The sequence below is a fragment of the Saccopteryx leptura genome, chromosome 2, assembly GCF_036850995.1.
Source record: "Saccopteryx leptura isolate mSacLep1 chromosome 2, mSacLep1_pri_phased_curated, whole genome shotgun sequence".
Taxonomy (NCBI): Eukaryota; Metazoa; Chordata; class Mammalia; order Chiroptera; family Emballonuridae; genus Saccopteryx; species Saccopteryx leptura.
This window is the reverse complement of record NC_089504.1, coordinates 334,487,431-334,510,862: the sequence shown is the minus strand read 5'-3', so window position 1 is coordinate 334,510,862 and position 23,432 is coordinate 334,487,431. Positions and strand designations below refer to the sequence as shown.

The window sequence follows — 23,432 nt, the reverse complement described above, 5'->3', positions numbered from 1 at the left end:
CTTTTTCATATGTGCCTTGACCATGGGCCTTCAGCAGACCCAGTAACCCCTTGCTCGAGCCAGCGACCTTGGGTCCAAGCTGGTGAGCTTTTTTTTTTTTGCTCAAGCTGGCGACCTCGGGGTCTTGAACCTGGGTCCTTCCGCATCCCAGTCCGACACTATCCACTGCGCCACCGCCTGGTCAGGCTCAAAATGCTTTTTAGCATTTTCTTCTCTAACTGTGCTCCCCCATGCAAAGTACACTGTCGTGTTTGTAATTTTTTTTATACAAGTCTGCTTTTCTTCACATTGAAAGTCTTCCCATCCTGTGTTTCAAAAATCATAACCATCCTTAAAGTTCAATGTAAAAGCTGCTGCTTTCAAGATTTCCCCCACTGGAAACAATCTCTTTCATTCTCTGACACTCTTTACCTTTCTTAGAGCACTTCACTTTTTATACCTTGTTATTATAAGTTATTAATATACAATTCTTGTCACTATATTAGAATATGAGCTCAGTGAGTCAGGATTTGGCTGTCTATGCTGGCTTCAAAAATAAATAAAATTATGTACTTAGGTGTTAGCTGTCTATATTGCAAAGAGCCAGAGAGTCAATGTTTTAGGTTTTGCAGGTCAACTAATCAACTTTGCACTGTTAGTGTGAAAGCAGCCATTAGGTAATATGTGAATGAATGACCAAAATTAATAAATGTTTTAATAAAACTTTATTTACAAAAAGGGAGGTGGCTACATTTGGCTGTAATTTGCTGTTCCCTGATCTGTACAATTATTCTCAAAAGTACTTGTGATAGCCAATATTTGTAAGTGTTACAAGATGATTAGTGACTAAAATAGATGTTGCATGACAATTCATTCATGGAACTTCTTTTTAGATATTTCTCCATAATAAATACTTGCTCATTTTGCAGAGCATAATAAATTTTCCTTTTAATCTTGACAGTTCCGTTGCTTATTTCTAGACAGTAATATTTTTATGGGATCTAATTTTGCAACTGAGTATGTATTCCATGAAGAGGTGTGATCCATACAATCTGAGAATTGTTGCTTTTGGATAAAGATACAAAACTCCGTGATCTCTTAAAAGAGAGGAGTAAATTAAACTAAATAGCTAAAATTTATTAATTTAGTGTTGTATATATTAACTTTGTCAGATAACGGTATATGATAGCAATAATTGCACTTTGAATCACTGAGAAGCCATGGTATAGTTCTTTTATAGGTTAAGCATTCATTTTCATAAGATAAAAAGCATTTATAAAAGCTATAATAAAAACACTAAAACCCAACAAAAAAAATGAGGTAAAACATTTATAGACAAGTAGAAAAAATAGAAATATCTAAGAAACATTTAAATATTTAATTTTCCTATATTTAAGAAATGTAAATTAGGACAGTAGTGGACTGCCATTTTTTACTATTGAATTTATTAGCAAATACTTTTTAAAATGATGATGACAGGGGGTGGCACAGTGGATAGAGCATCAGCCTGAGACTTCAGAGAACCCATGTTCAAAACCCTGAGGTCAGGCCCTGGCAGGTTGGCTCAGTGGTAGAGCGTCGGCCTGGCGTGCAGAAATCCCGGGTTCGATTCCCGGCCAGGGCACACAGGAGAAACGCCCATCTGCTTCTCCACCCCTCCCCCTCTCCTTCCTCTCTGTCTCTCTCTTCCCCTCTGGCATCGAGGCTCCATTGGAGCAAAGATGGCCCGGGCGCTTGGGATGGCTCCTTGGCCTCTGCCCCAGGCGCTAGAGTGGCTCTGTTCGGGACAGAGCGTCGCCCCCTGGTGGGCGTGCCGGGTGGATCCCGGTTGGGCGCATGCGGGAGTCTGTCTGTCTATCCCCGTTTCCAGCTTCAGAAAAATACTAAAACAAAACAAAACCTTGAGGTCACAGGCTTGAGCAAGGGGTCACTGGCTCTGCTGGAGCCCCTCAGTCAAGGCACATATGAGAAAGCAATCAATGAACCACTAAGACGCTGCAATGAAGAATTGATGCTTTTAATCTCCCTTCCTCTCTGTCACTAAAAAAAAAAAAAGAAGATAATGACAAAGTTTTGGTGAAATGGGGATGCAAAGGAAAGAGTTTTGCAATGTGTTTCAATCCTTTTTTTTTTTTTTTTTGAGAAGGAGAAGAGAAAATGGGAGAAGCATCAACTCATAGTTGCTTCACTTTAGTTGTTCATTGATTGCTTCTTGTATGTGCCTTGACTGGGGGCTCCACCCAAGCTGGTGACTGTGGGTTTAAGCCAGCGACCTTAGGATCCTGTCAGTAATTCTGCACTCAAGCCAGCATCCCACGTCAGCACTGTATCCCCTGTGCCACCAACAGTCAGGCTGTAGCAATCCTTTAAAAGTTAAGTATGTTGAACCTAGTGTATCGGAAGACAGAAACTGTGGCGGTATTTTCCCTTCAAAAGTTCTCGTCAGGAAATTTTCAGAAATTTGTATTAAAAATTTATAGGTATACAGAACTTTTTCTTTTTCTTTTTTTTTTTAGGGTTTATGATAGCAAAAATTTAGAGCTTATCTAACTTTCAACAGTGTAGTACGATGTATATACAAAATTATAGATATAATCAAAGGAAAAAAGAATAAAGAAAGCATTTAATATTAATGATAGTTGTCTTTCTCCAGTGGACTTATGTGTGGTTATTTTATTTTTATACTATTCTGTATTTTCTACAATAATTTTGTAATTGAAAAAATATTTTTAAAGACAAGTTTATGGTGAATTTTAAGGAATTCCTGTAAGATACTATTTCCAAATATTAAAATATACAAAGAAATAACACATTTTAGGAAGTTTATATTATCTGTGCATTTCATTTAAGTATAGATAAGAAGCTTAAACAAATACTTTCTGAAAAAAGAGGGATACTGAGTATGATGGAGAACTGTCATTCTGTGCTTTCCCCCAGTATAATGGCTCACTTATTATATATTGAATCTCCATAAATATGTAAATATTTGGGTGTGTCTCTGGAATTTTTATTTTGTTCCATTGGTCTCTTTCTTTAGTCTTGTATTCACTCTTTCCAACTAAGTGCAAAAATCAAATTTATTTATCTTTTCCCAAAAAGACAATATGTAAGAATCCACTTGCATTGCTGCTTCTCATGCAGAAACCAATTAATTCATCTTCTCTGTCTTCTCTTCTTTGTATCCCTTACCTCAGAACATGTAGTGCCCTGGAACCTTTTCCACCTTTTCTAACATCTTGGGGTTTTGCCTTACATCTTCCTCAAGTTCCAGTCCATTGAAGGTATCCCTTCTTGTTTTCTGTCATGAGTAATAGGTTTCTTTTTTGATATTCCAAGGTTTGGAAGAGGAGAAGGCTGCAGCATATGTTAATTTGCCAGTTTAAACCAGAAGCTTTGCATTGCTTTCCTAGCTTTAAGACCTTTAGTGCCTGACCAGATGGTGGTGTAGTAGATAGAGCATTGACCTGGGACACTGAGGATCTAGGTTTGAAACCCTGACTGAGGTCGCTGGCCTGAAGCCCAAGGTCACTGGCTCAACTAGAGCCCCCCAGTCAAAGCACATGTGAGAAGCAATCAGTGGACAACTAAAGTGATGCTTCTTATCTCTCTTCTTTCTGTCTGTCTCTCTTCTCTCTTTCTCTCTCAAAAAAGGGGGGGGGGGAAAAACGATCTGTAGGGAATTGTTTAATCTTAGTTTCAGTTCTATATTTAAAAACATTTTATAATATCTAATAGAAGTTTATTTTAAGGATTAGAGAGAATATCTGACAGTGCATAGCACAGAGTAGTAGAAGTGTAATAAATAGTAGCTATGTTGCTACAGTAAAAATATTCTTGCCCTGGCTGAATATTGGCACGGTGGATAGGGCGTTCTCTTGGGGCAATGAGGATGCCTGGTGGATCCCAAGAGGTGCTGGCTCAAGCCACTATCAGGGCATGTATGAGAAACAATCGGGGTGAACAACTAAGTGAAACAACAAGTTGATGCTTCTCTCTCTCCCTCTCTCCCTCTCCCTCCCTCCCTCCTTCCTTCCTCCCTTCCCCCTTCCTCTCCTTCCTCATCCTTCCTCTCTCAAAAAAATCAATGGGGAAAAAATATTCTGCGTGCAATAATTGTCCATCATTAATCATTAGTCCTCTGCAAGTTTCTTATACTATCTCCATCCCACTTTTTGTTTGACACTCATATTTGGTAGCCTGGCTTTTTTGTGACTTTTTAATAAACTCTTTAATCTCCATTTTTTACTGTGGCCATTAGCTAAGAACCATTATATTAGAAAAATTCCATAAAGAATTGCCACTTACTATGTTGGGAAGGAATGGGGGTGGAGCAGATTTGGAGTGTGAAAAGGAGTAAGAGGGTCTGATTGCAACAAGGTATACAAATAATGGAAAGAAATGATCAAAAAATTTTAAACTATATATTTTATATTAGAAATGCCTATTTTAGCCCTTCATCAAAAACAATTTCTATTAGTTTCCTTTTAAAAATAAATTCCATAAAGAAGGCAGTAATGACCATAATTATATTTTTGAATTATCTTTTTATTTGACTTGTATACAATCTCATTGCACTCAGTTGCTCATCATTTTTAACTAACAATTTCTGATTAGAAGATAGCAAAAGCTTTACCTTCAAATTTGATGTTAAATAACATTAGCTTTCTATTTTTCCAAAACCATATACATCTTCCTCATATACTGACAGTCTTTGACATTGCCTAGTCTGGCTTTACCATAAAAATCATTAAAAAAAGTTTTTTGTCTATAATCATGTTTCAATGTGTGTAGTCAGACAAAAAGCAATAATCCCCCATCTCATTCCTGGATTTATCAAAAACTGAAAATAAAATAGATCACATCACTTTCTGAAACAAAATTACTTTATTAGTTTAGTAATAATTTGAGGTTACTTTAAAGATAAGAAGCAGCATTTGAGAGGAGATTCATTTCCTGCCTTTGGGGTTTATCTGCAAGAACAACATCTTCAGTGTCAAGAGATTGTGTATTTCTAACTAAACTAATAAAGTCTGTACTGGGGATTCTGCACACCTGACTTGGTCATTATGATTATATATTAGGCATCAAACTGTTGCTTGTCTTGTGAGAAAATACACTACCAAATGTATTTCATTAAAATTTGGCCTATGTGGGTAGGATTACAAGACCTTTGACTGTTGGTTTTAAGTGCACAAGTTATTACCAACATGGTTAATGATGTTTCTTGGAAAATTAAGTTTGGTTTTCTATGTGGAGTTAAGTATAGTTTTCCTTTTATTGGTAAGCAATAAGTGTAAGAGTTGTCATTAATTATAGTAAATATGTTTTCAAAAAATCGTATAAAATATTTTTCTGTTTTTGACTGATACAGCATAGGATATTGAGAACCATGTTCTGAGTTTTTTTTTCCTTTAATTCACGTTACACTACATAGGAATGTGAAAAACTGTTTCCTTATTAGCAGTCCAAAATTATCCTCCTTTTTATACTCCTTTTATGCTTCTTCCACTTTTTGCTTTGTTTTTTCATCACAAAGAAACTCAGGTGAAACAGATAAGATTATTTCAGAACTACATCCTTCATGACATTTTTTTTTATCTGTGTGTTTGTGTGTCTCTGGGTATGTGTCCGTGTCTTCTTTCTGGGACTGTGACATCTCTTTGACAATGAAAAAAACTGTTAATATGTGTGGCAAACTTTTTTTTTGAAACATGCAGAGAATTGTTAGTCCTACTTCTCATTTCAAAGCACACTCATGTTATCAGCTTGTACAAGACTCTTGTTTTATTAGTTTTCCTCTTTATCCCTGATCTCCTATACCATTTCCCTTTAAACATACTCTGATATATTTGATATATGTGTATGTTTAAACATGTATGTATTTTATATTGCATTTTGAGTACATATATTTTATATATTGTATATAAATATATACTATTGTGTTACAGATCTCATTGTTTAAACCACCACTACATTACATTGTGTGTACCTAGTTAACTCTGACTATGGCATGTATATCCACTGTATTTTATCCCATTCCCTGAGATAAACAGTTACCTTCAGTTCCCTGCTGTTACAGCAATACTGTAAAAAGCATTCTGGTATGTGTCCCAATAAAAACCAAACAGAAACCAAAAGAGTTTCTTTGGGGGGGATATATTTCCAGGAGTGGGATTTTATATGGATCAGGGAGCATATAGATAACTTATTTCACTTAGTACAGGCGAATTGCTTTCTGGATTGACTATACCAGCTTACATTTTCATGGTGGTTACTGTTTCTTCATCTCATTCACACTTTGGAATATTTTCCATTCTTAGTTTTTTTGCACATTGATTATTAATGAAGTTTAGTATCTCTTCATGTATTTAGTAGACATTCGTTATTACTCTTTTATAAATTTCACGTTTATAGTCACTGCCCTCGTTTCTATTGTATTTCCTCTCTTTTTGATTTATGAGTTCTTTGTATGTTTTAGATATTACCATATTTTCCCATGTGTAAGGTGTACCCTTTGAAAAATTTGGGGTCTAAAAACGGTGCATCTTAAACAGTGGTTGTAGATTTTTTTTTTTTACTTGCATTTCCCACTTTTTCACGTGGATTAGGAGTTGTATGAACTCTTATGATGAATAAAACTTGAGTTCAGTAACTTTGTTATACATTTTTTTTTCAAATTTCGGGCCCCAGAATTAAGGTGCGTCTTATACATGGGGAAATATGGTAATCTATCATTGATTGGTTTTAGAAGTTACAAATCTCTTGGTTTGTAGAATGGCTCTGGTTGCAACAGAGCAACGCCCCAGATAGGCAGAGCATCGCCCCCTGGTGGGCATACTGTGTGGATCTGGTCAGGCGCTTGCGGGAATCTGACAGCCTCCCTGTTTCCAACTTCAGGAAAAAAAAAATCTCGTGGTTTGTTACTTTTATTGTTATTATTATTGATTTTTAGAGAGAGAGGAAGGAGGAGAGAGAAAGTCGATTTGTTGTTTTACTTATTTATGTATTCCTTAGTTTCTTGTATATGACCTGACCAGGGATCAAAGGCATAACCTTGGTGCATTGGGTCGATGCTCTAACCAATTGTGCTACCTGGTCAGGGCCATTCTGTTGTTGCTTTTTATTGTGGTCTGTGGTGAAGACAGCTAGGTCAGTGAAATATATTCTCTCCTGTAGTAACAATTCAAGCTGGGCACATGGCTGCTCAGAGATGACATTTTCTGCTTTATCATTAGTTCATTGAAGCCATGTGACTAATTTTGCCAATCAAATACGGGCAGCAAAAGAATTATGTGCGCTTATGCCTTAATAGCTTAAGAAAAAACAAAACTCATGATTTGTATTGGGAACTGCCTTGAATTATAGATAATTCTTTAAGGAACTACCCATAAATATGATATAATTCTCTATTCATTTAGACTCTTTCATGTAATTTTTTATCTTATTACTGTGCCCTATCTAGATTAATTCCTAGATACTTCATAGTTTTTATTGTTCTTGTGAATGGCACCTTATTTTCTAGTTGACTATTCTGGTGTAGAGCAAAGCTATTGATTTTGTATTTGGCAGTCTCTTTAAACTCATTTACTGTAATAATTTGTTTATACCATTTGCTTTATCTCTTCTCATCCTTATACCTATTTCCCCCTCATTTTATTATATTAGCCAAGTCTTCCAGTATGTTGAACAGAGCCTCAATAGGCATTCTTTCTCATCTTTATATTAAATGAGATGCTTTGACTATATTTAAATAAAGTTATACTCAAACACAGCCTTGCCATTCATTTATTTGTTGTCTGAGGATGCTTTTGTGAAACAGTGACAGAGTTAAGCAGTTGCAACAGAAGCCATGTTGTCACAAGCCTAAAATGTTCACCACCTGGCCTCTGCTCTAGATCTGTGCTGTCTAATATGATAGCCGCTGTGTCATAGAAACTTTTCATTTTAAACTTAAATAACTCAGTCACAATTTTGTGTGTGTGTGTATATATATAGAGAGAGAGAGGAAGAGAGACAAAGAGAGTATTGTCATATATTATTAGTATATATAAAATGGACCTACGCATTTTATGTTCATTTCTTTGTGTCCATTTCTTATTTGGAATTAAAGCTAATAGGAATGTATAACTTAGATTAGACATAAAAAATTAAGATGTTGACTATGGCTCTTCCCCCACTTTTAGTACTATAACACATAAGTAGGTTCTCAGAACATTGTTAAATTAAGTTGAAACATTTACAAGAGACTGCTTCAGGTATTTTATTCTTTTTTATTTTTATTTTTTTAAGATCTTATTGGCTATGGGCAGTTGGCTCTGGTAGAACATCAGCTGGCATGTGGGTGTCCTGGGTTCAATTCCTGGTCAAGGCACACAGGAGAAGTGATCATTTGCTTTTCCACCCGTCCTTCTGTCTCTCTCTTTCTCTCCCCCCTCCCTCACAACCATGGCTTGATTTTTTCGAGTGAGTTGGCCCTGGGTGCTGAGGAGGCTCCTTGGACTCCCCTCAGGCGCTAAAAATAGCTTGGTTGCAAACCAAGCAAGTCCCAGATGGGCAGAGCATCGCCCCATAAGGGGCTTGCTGGTTGGATCTGGTTGGGGCACATGTGTGAGTCTGTCGCTGCCTCCCCTGTTCTCATTTAATTAAAACAAAAATTCTTGATTTGAGGCAGGGAGTGGGAGGGAACAGGAAGCATCAACTTGCAGTAGTTGCCTATTACATGTGCCTTGATTTGGCAAGCCTGGGCTTTCGATCTGGCCACCTCAGCATTCCAGGTCAACGCTCTATCCGCTACACTACCACAGGTGAGGCTCCTTCAAGTTTTTTTGTTTTGTTTTGGTTTGGTTTTTTTCCTTCAGGTTTTTTAAAAGGTGTAAGATCACGCCTGACCAGGCAGTGGCGCAGTGGGTAGAGCGTTGGACTGGGATGTGGAGGACCCAGGTTCAAGACCCCGAGGTCGCCAGCTTGAGCACAGGCTCATCTGGTTTGAGCAAGGCTCACTAGCTTGAGCCCAAGGTCACTGGCTTGAGCAAGGGGTCACTCACTCTGCTATAGCCCCGCAGTCAAGGCACATATGAGAAATCAATCAGTGAGCAACTAAGGAGCCGCAACAAAGAATTGATGTTTCTCATCTCTCTCCCTTCCTGCCTGTCTGTCCCTATCTGTCCATCTCTCTGACTCTCCCTGTCTCTGAAACACACACACAAGATCACAGTGGTACAATAGCTGTTTTTGTACTTTTAGTACAGTCAGAATGTTTGCATTTGAACTGATTTATGAATTGAATTATTTTTCAAGGTAAAGGCTATTATAGTGAGTGATTTTTGTCTTACTAAATTTAAAACTAATAATTTGTGGTTTTATTAGAAGGTACCATTAATGAACCCTTGATTGCATTATTCTGTGACCTAGTCTTTAGCCATAAAATAGAATAAATGCCTGCCTACTGATTTTTAAACTAATCAGTTAACTAATTGTGTGGTTTGGTCACATTCAGTCTTAATGACTTAACAGCTTTTATTTTAGGTCATGTTAGGTATTTCCTTAGGTTACTTAACAGATTAGAGAATATTTTGTGGCAAGAAGTATTTTTTATTTTATAGTATCTGTACTAAGCAGAATGCATTCTTTTAAAGTAATTTTTAGTATAAAAAACCAATCTCGATATAATTCCATTAATATAACATTCCTAAAGTAACTACTGATTATAAATAGAACAGATTGGAGGTTGTCAGGGATTAAGAATGGGAGAGGAAGGCCCTGGCTGGTTTGTTCAGGGGATAGCGCATTGGCCCAGCATGTGGACGTCCTGGGTTCGATCCCGACAGGGCACACATGAGAAGTGACCCTCTGCTTCTCTTCCTCTTCTCCTGTCATCCTCTTCCTCTCCCCTTCTCTCTCTTCCTCTCTCGCAGCCAGTGGCTCAGTTGGTTCAAGCATTGGCCCTGGGCACTGAGGGTAGTTCAGTTGATTTGAACATCAGCCCCAGACAGGTTGCCAGGTGGATCCTAGTCGGGGCACATGGGGAGTCTGTCTATCCTCTCACTTAAAAAAAAGAGAGAGGAGAGGTGGACATAGCTATTAAGGGGGAGCTATACACATCTATACAAATGTGTGCATGTATAACTAATGAAATATGAATAAGCCTGATGGTTTGTACCAGTGTGTTTCCTGCTGTTGATACTGTACTTGTTATCTAAGATGTTAACATTGGGAAGGCTGGGTGAAGGACTTCTCTGACACTTCTTTACAACTTCCTGTGAACTAACCATTATTTCAAAATAAAATTTGAAAATACGTACTTCTTTAACAAGAACTCCCTTCTCAAACCAAGGCAATTATTAAAGGCAGATCAGATATTCATTCAGTTGATCTTTCCTTGCTATCAGGTCCCACCATCCAGTTATTACTAGAGCAGCAAAGTACAGGACTCGCTCAAAGAAGAGTTCTATTCTGCTTTTGCTTTGGGGCAACGTGTTTTATAAGTAGTTCATAGTAACACCACTGTCAGTTCTAGAAAACTCGTTTCCAGCTATGCCATATCCCATAGCTAGTGAAAGCTTCAAGTATATGTATCCTCCATTTTCCTGTTTATTGATATATTGAATATGAAACCTTAAGGAATCTCAACACACAAAAGACATGTATAGCCTTTTAAATATACTGCTCACAAAAATGAGGGGATATTTTATAGCTTCATATTCATTTTGAAATATTCCCTCACTTTTGTGAGCAGTATATTTAACAATAGATTTTTCTATTTCCTTAGATGCAAATGGAATCATATTATTTCAAATAAATAGTAATCATATATTTTATTAAACACACTGATAAGTATACTATAAAGTAGAACAGTTTACATGTATTTCTGGTGAACACTTTGGTTTAGTTGTAGTACTCCAAGGAAAAAACTTACAATGCCTGGCCATTGGTGGTGCAGTGGATAAAGCTTTGACCCAGAATACTGAGGTTGCTAATTTGAAGCTCCAGGTGCGGGCTTATCCCTATGGGTTCCCAAAGGTTGCTAGCGTGAAAAGCTCAAAGTCACTGGCTTGAGCGAGGGTACACTTGCTCAGCTCCATTCAAGACACTTAGGAGAAACAATCAATGCACAACTAAAGTGAAGGCCTCTGTGAGTTGATGCTTCTCAACCTCTCTTTCCCTTCCTGTCTCTCTCTCAACACTCTCAAAAACAAAAAAATTTATAGCTAGTTTTTTTCCATAACATTTATTTTTCCATAACTTATTTTTAATTGTTTAAATATAAGCATTTCACCTGACCAGGCAGTGGAGCAGTGGATAGAGCGTCAGATTGGGATGTGGAGGACCCAGGTTCGAGACCCCAAGGTCATCAGCTTGAGCGTGGGCTCATCTGGTTTGAGCGAAGCTCATCAGCTTGAACCCAAGGTCGCTGGCCCGAGCAAGGCGTTATTCGGTCTGCTGAACGCCCGCGGTCAAGGCACATATGAGAGCAATCAATGAACAACTAAGGTGTCGCAACGCACAACGAAAAACTAATGATTGATGCTTCTCATCTCTCACCGTTCCTGTCTGTCTGTCCCTGTCTATCCCTCTCTCTGTCTCGGAAAAAAAATATTAAAAAATATTTTTTTAAAAATATAAGCATTTCTACAAGCCTTATATTCTCAATCTTTCTTCAGCACTTTCAGCCAGATACTTGCTAAACAACTTTTAAAATACTGCCTCACTCTTCAGAACAATTATGTTAGGTAGGTACTGTTATATAGATGAGGAACACACCTGGGATGACACAGCTGGTAAGAACTGACTGAAGCTCCGTTTCCAGAGTCTTCACTAGTGATCATTATTTTGTACTTCCTCCTTAAACCATACAGAGTAGGAAAGCTAAAGTTAGAGGCTACTTTGTTGACACTATCTATTTATTTATTTTGAGAGAGAGGAAGCAGGGGGAGAGAGAAAAGGATCAACTCATTTCACTTAGTTGTACACCATCTATTGCTTCTCATATGTGCCCTGACTGGGGCTCAAAACAGTGAACTTGGGGTGAAACTAGCACTGTTGGGCATCAAACTGGTGACCTCTCTGCTCCAGGATGACGCTCTATCCATGGCGTCACCGGCCAGGGCTGCTCTCATATAGGGCACCTATATGAACTCTTATTTCATCTCTTGGTGACTTCAGTAAGATGAGGATCTGATTTTGTTATTTTTATCTTCTCTTGCATATCTTTACTTTTTATGGAAACCAGACTAAAATGTTGAGTCTTAAAATTTGTACTGACTTTTTTAAATTTAAAATTTGTATGTAATTTTTCTTTAAGGATAGCTCTAAAACTTGGAAAGACATGACCTTTAAAATATAAAATTTTATTGACCTTGTTTTTTAAATTTTACTGGTTACTTTTATCTCGAATATGGATCTAGACCAAAGTTTCTTAATGTAGAAGATTTAAAAATATTTAATACATTTACTGATTTTTTTATGTAGAATCACTCTTCTAGAAATCACTAAAAGTTTTACTGCTACTCTTCATTTTTAACTTTGTGTATGTTTAATCTTTAAATAGTCATTGTCAGAGTTCCTTTAGTTAGAAAGACTAGAATCAAATGAGCTTCAAAAGACCATCCTCCTTGAATTTTTCAGCTTAGGTTCAGAGTCACCTCTTCATACACTGGTGCTATTGGAATTCAAGGATATAAGTCTATGAATAGGATATGTACATTTACTGTAATCCCTCCATTATGTACTCACCCTGTAAGAAATAACATCTGACTTTTTTCAAAGATCAGACTTTATCATTCTAAACCAATGGTAGTCAACCTCGTCCTTACCGCCCACTAGTGGGTGTTCCAGCTTTCGTGGTGGGTGGTAGCAGAGCAACCAAAGTATAAATAAAAAGATAGATTTAACTATAGTAAGTTGTTTTATAAAGATTTATTCTGCCAAACTTAGCGAAAATCCGACATAAAGTACTTGGTAAGTAATTATTATTATATGCTTTAACTTGCTGTAATTCTGCTTTAATACATTTTATAAAGTAATGTTACTTCCCTACTTTATAAATCACCATTACTGTGGAACCGGTGAGCAGTTAAAAAATTTTACTACTAACAGAGATACATAAGTGGGCGGTAGGTATAAAAAGGTTGACTACCCCTGTTCTAAACAGTTATATTACAAAGCCTCTCGAGGTGTCTCAAATTATATAAATGTTGGAGAGGCCTTTCCTAGTCTGCTTATTTTACATTATATAAAACAAAAAAGTTCAGTAGTTTAGGTTGAAACAACCAATTTTAAAGTGACAGCAGATGAACTATGACAGACTGGGGGAGAGATGGCAAAATAATAAAAGCAAATAAAAGAAGTAAAAGTTCAGCATTTGGAGATTTAATCTTTTAGTTCTGAGGATATTACTGACTCATTGATCAAAAAAATACATATTTAATTTATGTGAATTAGAAAGATAAAAATATATTCAGAAGAATTTCATTGGGTGTTTATTGACATTTACTATTTTAATGTTTAAAATTGGTATTCTAATTGAAAGATGTTTGTATCACATAATGAATTGAGTAATATATGTAATACACTTAGCATAGCACCTGGCTCTGTAAATATTGGGTACTGTTGTTTTTGTTACCAACATCTATTCCTCTACTTGGAGCCGATGTACTATCTAAAATGTCCTTAGTTTGTTGCCTATACTACTTTTAATTCATTAAGTGTTCTATTACTTGTATGGCCTTTGTGTATTAATTTTGTCTCTGGGGTCATAGGGAACTAAAATTAGATTTATTTTGTTCTCTTTGTTGCCATGGAAAACAAAGGAAGCATCAGTTGATTCTATACAGCTGAAAACAACAAATGCCAAAAGTCTAGAGAACTATAGTCCTAGGACTGAGGCTGATATTTTTAATTAAAAATAAATTTAATAGTAGCTTTATTTTTTTTAAAAGATAATTCACTCCCCATAACATTCACCTTGTTAAAAGCGTACATTACAGTGTTGGTTAGTATGTTTACCAGGCCTTATACCTTTAAGAAAACATTTTTACTTAAGTATGGTGATTATATTTCTTTTCTTAGCTGTAAGTTTTTACTTTTATCCATGTGATTACTATGTCCTATTATATTCCACTTGCCTTCTCAAAAAATTTTTTAATTTTGATTGATTTTAGAGAGAGAAGTGGGGGAGAAAGAAACATCGATTTATTGTTCCAATTATTTATGCATTCATTGGTTGATTCTTATGTGTGCCCCGACTGAGGATCAGACCCACAACCTTGGTATATTGGGACAACACTAACCAACTGAGCTATCCAGCCAGGGCTCTTAAATTCTTTTTGATTCAGGTCTAATGTCATATATCTTTAGGGAAAGCTTTCTTGGTTCCTCATACATTTTGTTTCCCTGTGTTCCCACAGTCCTTTTTTACCTCCTTATTATATTGCTTATCACATTTGTATTATAATTATCTTCAGTTTTTTGTCTTCCCTTCAGACCATTTATTGCAAGAACAAAGACTGTTCTTGTTTTGCTGATATCTTCAGGAGCTAGAACAATGAAAGATACGGTAGACATTTTAGTATATGTAGTGTGTCCATAAAGTCATGGTGCACTTTTGACCGGTCACAGGAAAGCAACAAAAGATGATAGAAATGTGAAATCTGCACCAAATAAAAGGAAAATCCTCTCAGTTTCTGTAGGATGATGTGGCAGCATGTGCCCTTGCGCAGATGATGACATAACACCGTGTATACAGCGGAGCAGCCCATGGCCGTGCCAGTCGAGATGTGACAGCACAGAGGAAAGTTCAGTGTGTTCTGTGGCTTGCTAAATTCGAATCCGTGACCAAAGTGCAATGTGAATATTGGCACGTTTATAACAAAGTGCCACCACATAGGAATAACATTACTCGGTGGGATCAGCAGTTGAAGGAAACCAGCAGTTTGGTGGAGAAACCCCATTCTGGTAGGCCATCAGTCAGTGACGAGTCTATAGAGGCTATATGGGATAGCTACCTAAGGAGCCCTAAAAAATCTGTGTGTGAGCCCACATCGAACTGCACTGAATAGATATGAAACTGGGAGGGTTTTCCTTTTATTTGGTGCAGATTTCACAGTTCTGTCATCTTTTGTTGCTTTCCTGTGACTGGTCAAAAGTGCACCATGACTTTACGGACACACTGTATTTATTGAATGATTATAACCTCAGATCATTTTGGCTGCCCATAAGCCTTGAGCATATAGTAAAAGCTTGATATACTATATTTAATCGAATGTGCTTTTTGTTGCTGGGGATGATACCATTTTATTACTGGAAATGACCAATCCACTCCCAGTTAATATATGCATGACACACACATTCACATGAACATACAAAGCAAATTGAAGTTCAAAGAAGTTGAATGACTTAGTGGTAAAATTGGAACTAAAAAGCCCATGTTGTCTCATTTTGTCCTGTTCTATTTTCTCTTATTCCTTATAGCCTAATCTGATGAGTTACAGTGAACATTCATGTTTTTTAAAATTTGAGGAAAAGACCTTGATCATATTAATTCATGTTCTCTCTCTATAATTAACAATAAGGAACCAGGTGCCAGCTAGAATTTTGGAAAGGAAATTCTAAACAATGACAGCATTTTTCTGTCTTACAGGCCTCCGTGAGTGAAAGCCTTCAGAGGGAAGCTGCTAAAAAGCAAGCAATGAAACAGGTAAGGTCGAAGAGTGAGTTAAATGCATTTGGTGCAGTAAATATTTCAGCTGACATTTTTAAGTATTAGTTTTGGTATCTTGGATGTATAAAGAAATAATTTTATCTTGATCCCTTTTTTTTGACAAAATGTTAAGGTGTTTATTGATTTACATAGATCTCTGGTTTTTATAAATTTTAAAGGAAAAAATAGAATGAAGAATTAGCTCTTTATTGTTGTGTTGTAGATTAAAGCCACTTCTGCTTTCAGATGACTCAGCCCCTGAGCCACCTGGCCAGGGCTGTATTTAGTTCAAAATATTTTCTAATTATGTTTGCTTTTTTGACCCATGAGTAAGTTAGAACTTAATTTCTTTCTTTTTTCTTTTCCAAGTGAAAGGAGGGAAGATAGACAGAATCCCCCATTCACTCCAACCAGGATCCTCTAGGCAGCCCCCATCTGGGGCCGATGCTCTGCCCATCTGGGGCCATGCTTGCAACGAAGCTATTTTTAGCACCTGAAGCGGAGGCTGTATGGAGCCATCCTTAGTGCCCAGGGAAGTCGTGCTCAAACCAATCAAGCCATAGCTGTGGGAAGAGAAAAGGGGAAGGCAGAGGGGTGAAGAAGCAGATAGTCACTTCTTCTGTGTGCCCTGACCAGGAATTGAACCCAGGACATCCACATGCTGGGCCTACACTTGACCACTGAGCCAACCAGCCAGGGCCTAGATCTTAATTTCTAAACATAGGGGTTTAGGGTTACTTTTCTGTTACTGATTTCTAACATGATTTCTTTTTCCAAGATCATGCATTGTATTATTTCGTGTCTTTAAAACGTGTTAAGATTAACTTTATGGTCCAATAAAGTTTTTATAAGTATTCCTTCTATGCTTGAAAAATGCCCTATATACTTTCATTGGGCCAGTTGTGTTCATTCATATATATTTATACTGATTTTTTTGTCTGTATTGTCCTTTGTTTTATGTTGTGTTGGTGGTGATTATTTCTTGGATTCCATGTTTCCCTCTTAGAGTTCTTTAGGTTGATTTTAGGAAAGGAGCAGTACTGCTAATTTACCATATAGGCAGGAGAATCATTATTTTTCTTAGGTTAAAGTAAAGAAAAAATTTTAACTTTTTTTTTTCTCTCCTGAAGTTGGAAACGGGGAGGCAGTCAGACAGACTCCCACATGCAACCTACCGGGATCCACCCGGCACGCCCACCACTTGTTGCTTCCATATCTCGGCTATAGTTAATAATGCTTCAATGAACTAGGGGGTGCATATATCTTTTCAGATTAGTGTTTTGGATTTCTTTGGATAAATGCCCACAAATTGATGGTCACCAGAAGGGAGAGGGTCTGGGGAGATTGGTGGAAATGGTAAAAGGGATTAAGAAGTACAAATTGCCAATTATAAAAATAGTCACAGGGATGTAAAGTACAGAATAGGGAATATAGTCAATAATAATGTAATAACTATATGATATCAGATGGTACTAGACTGATTTATCTGGGTGATCACTTTGTAAGGTATATGTATATATATGTCTAATCACTACATTGTACACCTGAAACTAATATATTATTACATAGCAATTGTAATTGAAAAATAATTTTTAAAAATAGGGGTTGAGCTGACCCTGAATCTCTAGATGAGATTTTAATGGCCTGAAAACAGGAGGAAAAATATTTAAGATAGAGGGAATATGATAAGCAAAGAGAGAGGACTTTATATTGCAAAAATATTAATTATAAAAATATCTCAATTTTTCTGTTATGTTGGGAGCTTTTAAAAAAGTATTGCCTACCATTTGAAACCAACATTTTATTTGGTAACTCAGCTAAAAATGATACAAAAGTTTAACATGTAAGGTACTACAGACATCTAAAACCAAGGTTAGATGTTTCTAAGTCAAACCTTGGACCTTTTGACCTGTTGTAAATATGGATAATTCTATTTATGTACAAATGAATAAATAGTAATAATTTTTATTGAACACTTACTCTCTGTGATGCTCCATTCTAAGTGTTTTAAGTTTATTAAATTATTTATGACAACTTTGAAGGTAGATACAATTCTCATTTTTTTTAGATGAGGAAAACTGAGGCACAAAGTGTTTAAATAAACTTGTCCAAAGTAACTAGTAAGTACAGACCCAGGATTCAAACCCAGGCAGCCAGGCTCCAGAATTGATGTTCATATTTTTTGTCTTAAAATGTAATTGATATAATATTTATGATATATTTCTGATTTTTAATCCTGTCTCAAGAAAATTAGACATTTTTGTGCTGTTAGCTAGTTCACATTTTTGAAACATGTTTAATTATTTTTTTAAGACCAAACTGGAAATCCAGAAGGCCCTTGCTGAAGATTCCACTGTATATGAATATGACAGTATTTATGATGAAATGCAGAAAAAAAAGGAAGAAAGTAATCCCAAACTGCTTTTGGGAAAAGACCGGAAGGTTTGTAGGTGAAAACACAAACTTTCTTCGACCTTAACCTGTATTGTGTATCTTAATCTTTTCAGAATGAAGGTGATCTGAGAAAAACCTTTAGGTATTTGAAGGATGAGGTGTCCTTAGTTCCAGGTATTATTGGTTTAATTTAGAACCCAGGAAGCCCTACATTTAGTATTCCAACAGGAGTAAGTGAATTATCTAACAGTTTTATAAATTCTGATTTTTGCTTGAAAACTTTTCCAAGTAATTTTTAAAAAAATATTTCTTTCTGTTCTTGTTCATGTTTATTTGTATTTTATCATCTTTTCATTTTAATTGCTTTCTACCTGGTTACTGAATCATCTATACATATCATGATCAAATATTTAGTTTGAAAAAAATTAAGGGTAGAGGGAATTGAATTTAACTCAGATTTCACTGGGGAACAAATTCTTTTTCATTTTCTGTTGCATGAGGTTTTAGAACTGTTTCTATATATTTCTGCATCGCTGATTCCAAATCTGAAATTCGTTTTTCGGTGCATGCTCTATTTTTTATGCAATTTTAATTTCTTTTTGTTACAGTTAATGGCATGCATTGGTTTTTAAATTAGAGTTAAAGGGCAATGACTCTTGGATTGAACATAACTACAAGGCAATTAATATTTTAAAAACATCACTTTTACATAATTGTAGTTGTTTTTAAATGTTAAAAAATTATTATCTAATAAAAACACCCTCTTATTTTGTTTTAAGATTGAATCATGGCTTCTTCGAGTAGGTGTAAATGTAAGAATAGTCCTGACATCTTCTGTTATATATGTGACTGTTACACACTTCAATATCAAAGGCGCAATATTTCATCATTTGTGACACATGCATATATTGCCTATTTTCAAGTTCCCTTTGGCGATCAAGATAAGAATTGGGCTCCTCATATTGTGTGTCATAATTGTGAGGAAATGCTTTGTGACTGGACAAAAGGAAAACACAAAGGAATGCCTTTTGGTATTCCCATGGTTTGGTGTGAACCTAAGGACCACAGCAATGACTGTTATTTCTGTCTGATCCATACAAAGGGCATCGGCAAGAAAAAATGGCATATGATCGCATATCCTAATATTCCTTTGGCAATATGACCTATCCCACACTCTGGGACACTCCCGGTTCCAGTTTTCAATGGTTTTATTTCTTCTAAGGACGAAGAAAGTGAACATGGTGATCAAGTGTATTTTGATAAGATGTATGAGGAAATAGTTGTAGAATCTGAAGGGTCTTCTTCTGATGCCAAGCAGTCATCAACCCCTCAGCAGTTTAGCCAGCCCGAATTGAATGACTTAGTAAGAGATTTGAGCCTATCAAAGAAAGCAGCTGAGTTATTAGCCTCCAGGCTTCAAGAAAAGAATGTACTTCACTTCACCAGTCAGCTAAAGTATCCCATTTCAGGAAGCGTGAACAAGTTTTTCTGGACTTTTTTCCGAAGACAAACACTTTGTTGACTGTCATGATATCAGTAGTCTTCTCAGCCAGCTATGTGTTACCACTTAGAGTCCAACAGAATGGCGGCTATTTCTTGACAACTCTAAACAGAGTCTGAAATGTGTTTTCCTACACAACGGTAATGTTTATGCAGCGGTTACAATTGGTTATTCAACTCATCTGCGAGAAGATTATGATGACATAAAAATTGTCCTCGATTTTCTGAAGTATGAGGAGCACAACTGGATCATTTGTGTGGATCTTAAAATGGTAAATTTTCTGCTAGGACAACAGAGAGATTTCACGAAGTATCCTTGCTTTCTGTGTTTGTGGGACAGCCAAGCTCAGGAGAAACACTGGACACAGAAGGAGTGGCCAAAACGTAAAGCTCTGGAAGTAGGGATGCAAAATATTGTGAATGAACCTGTAGTTAATCGAGACAGGATCATTTTTCCCCCACTTCACATCAAACTTGGCTTAATGAAGCAGTTTGTTCAGGCTTTGGATAGAGAAAGTGAATGCTTTCAACATATTATTTCTACTTTTTCTGCCTTGTCTTTCGAGAAGATAAAAGCAGGTGTATTCGACGGACCTCAAATTCAAACCCTCATACCTGATGAAGAATTTGCCAGGAAGATGAATAAGGAGGAGAAAGCAGCGTGGCAGTCTTTTGTGGCAGTTACAAAGAACTTCCTTGGCAACAAAAAAGCAGAACACTATGAACTTCTGGTTCAAAGGATGCTGTTGGCTTTCTGCGACATTGGATGTATTGTGAGTGACATTGGATGTAATGTGAGCGACATTGGATGTAATGTGAGCGTTAAGATTCACTTCCTGAACAGTCACCTTGATAAGTTTCCTGAAAATTTTGGAGCTGTTAGTGATGAGCAGACTACTGCTGGAGCATCAAACGAGATTGTCCTCAATAAGTACACAAATGCAAGAGCTACAAATGCAAATTTTTGCCTGAATAGAATTTAAATAAGTTTTATGCAAATTTTGATTAAAATAAGTGTAAATATGTTCTATTTTGAAATTGTAGACAAATTCTAATGTAATTGTATCTTTTAGTGTATTAGTGTATTTATTGCATTATATAAATTATATTTTCACAAAGATGATGCCCAAAAAGATATTCTACTTCATTATGTTAAACTAAATGTTGAAAATTTTACAATAAGATGAAAACCTAAAATCTTGAATTGCAAAAAAACTGTAGCTTACAGAGAAAAACTAAAGTCAGATTTGAGATTAGCATACTCAAATTAGGTAAGAACAAGTGTTTTTTGGATGCAACAAAAATTTTGTTTCCCAGTGAATTTTCTATCACACTTATTCTTTCACAAGCAGACTGATTTTTAAGGATCTTTGCATCTTACCGCATCTACAAATAAAGTGGTGGTGTAAAATTATATTTAAGGCTACTATTTTTTTATTTTTTTTATTTTTTATTTTTTTCTGAAGCTGGAAACGGGGAGAAACAGTCAGACAGACTCCCGCATGCGCCCGACCGGGATCCACCCAGCACGCCCACCAGGGGGCGACGCTCTGCCCACCAGGGGGCAATGCTCTGCCCCTCCGGGGAGTCGCTCTGCCTCGACCAGAGCTACTCTAGCGCCTGGGGCAGAGGCCAAGGAGCCATCCCCAGCGCTCGGGCCATCTTTGCTCCAATGGAGCCTCGGCTGCGGGAGGGGAAGAGAGAGACAGAGAGGAAGGAAGGGGGAGGTGGAGAAGCAAATGGGCGCTTCTCTTATGTGCCCTGGCCGGGAATCGAACCTGGGTCCCCCGCACGCCAGGCTGACGCTCTACCACTGAGCCAACCGGCCAGGGCCAAGGCTACTATTTTAAATAATTGTATTTAAACTATTGTGATAAACTAGTAGGAACCTTTCTAATTCATGTTTCTATTGAAGTATTAAGACACTACCAATAAAAAGGGTGAGGAAAAACAGTGGAAAAATTACTTAGAGATTTTAAAATAGCACTTTGGATATTATTTACCTTATACTTACATATTTATTTAAAATAATTTTAGTTTCAAGCCTACTAATAAATTTATATTGATTTTTGAGATGATAGGCCTGCCTGTTTGGACATTTCTATCTTAATAAATTTATGATTTAAAAAGAGAGTATTAACAATTACTAATTTTGACTCTTTCATAAATAATCTTTTCTCCCCCCCCAGCCCAAGTATATTCACAACTTACTAAAAGCAGTTGAGATAAGAAAAAAGGAACAGGAAAAAAGAATGGAAAAGAAAATACAGAGAGAACGAGAAATGGAAAAAGGAGAATTTGATGATAAAGAGGCATTTGTGACATCTGCTTATAAGAAAAAACTGCAAGAGAGAGCCGAAGAGGAGGAACGAGAAAAGAGGGCTGCTGCACTGGAAGGTGAAATGGAAGAGGACGGGGGTAGAGGGGATTCTGCCCTGTGGTCAGCCATTTGCCTTGTCACTAACTTTTAGATTCTTTGTTGTAGTCATAATTTATGTATAGGAATTGAAGGCACAAGATAGGTTATTATGTTATACAATATTATAAAACAGGAGATTTTTACTAAAAACAGTTGCTCTTAGTAACTGGTACCTCTACTAAAACTAAGGGGTCATTGTAAGTCATTGCCTCGGAAAATTATTCCAAATATAAAAACACTGGTGATAAGGCATAATATCATGACATTTGTCAGAAGCAATATAAATATTTAAATCCTAGTTATATTTGCTAGGATGAGAAAACTAGAATAACATCACTCAAGGAGCATCAACTGGACATTTAGAAAAAGAATAACAATTCAAGAAAAAACAAAGATGTGCAAAGGCCAAACAAATTTGTAGTACTTCACTGCTTTCTATTCATGATTATTTCTCAAGATTTAAGTAAAATATGTACTTAACAAATAACCTAACTAGCAAGTGCTCATCAACTTTTAAGTGGAAGAAAAACAAATCTATGAGACTTACACTATGTATGTGCTATGTGTTCATCTAGAACACCAGTCAGCAAACTTTCTATACAGGACCAAATAGTGAACACTTTAGGCTTTGTGTACCATATGATCTCTGTTACAGCTACTCAGCTCTACTTTTGTAATACAAAAGCAGCCCTAGACAATACATAAACAAATGAACAGGGCTACATTCCAATAAAAAATTATATACAGGCCAAATTTGGCCTACGGGCTATAATTTGCCACCTCTTGATCTAGAAACTAGTTTACACACAGTATATATTATATACTTTACATTTGTAAAACTAAACTGCATATTTGTCTTGAATATATTCTCACTTTTGCTTTCCCTCTCTTAGCACGTTTGGATGTAACCAAACAGAAAGATCTCAGTGGATTTTATAGGCATTTGTTAAATCAAGCAGTTGGTGAAGAGGAAATACCTACATGCAGCTTTCGTGAAGCTAGGTGAGACCTGACATACAGAATATTTAGAAGATACTGTTCATGATCTTTGGTTGTGGATTATTTTAAACCCTCTGAAAGATAAAGGATTGCGGCATTGCATATTGTCTTGTCAGCCCAACCTGACCTAATGAATGGTTAGGAATTTACAGTTTCTCAATTTAAAAACCTGCAAACGTATTTCAGTATTGTCTTTATTCTGCAGTAATTCTATATGCATGTTTGGATAGTATATAAAAAGAGATGTGGTTTATTTATTTTAGGATTTTATTGATTTTTAGAGAGAGGAGAGAGATAGGGAGGGAGGAGTGGGAACCATAAACTCATAGTAGTAGTTACCTCTTGTGTGTGCCTTGACTGGGCAAGCCCAGGGTTTATAACCAGCAAACTCAGGATTCCAGGTAGATGCCTTATTTACTGCACCATCACTAGTCATGTGATGTG

General features: G+C 36.5%; 1 protein-coding gene across 3 annotated transcripts in view; it reads left to right on the top strand.

Annotated features, from left to right (window-relative positions):
• Window positions 1-23,432, top strand: part of NSRP1 (nuclear speckle splicing regulatory protein 1) — a 32,419-nt gene that overhangs the window by 4,531 nt on the left and 4,456 nt on the right. For all 3 annotated transcript variants that reach the window (XM_066363599.1, XM_066363601.1, XM_066363600.1), the window contains 4 exons: window positions 15,617-15,673; window positions 17,990-18,118; window positions 21,760-21,967; window positions 22,883-22,991. In XM_066363599.1, coding sequence (XP_066219696.1) covers window positions 15,617-15,673; window positions 17,990-18,118; window positions 21,760-21,967; window positions 22,883-22,991 — 503 coding nt within the window. The remainder of the gene's footprint in view (window positions 1-15,616; window positions 15,674-17,989; window positions 18,119-21,759; window positions 21,968-22,882; window positions 22,992-23,432) is intronic.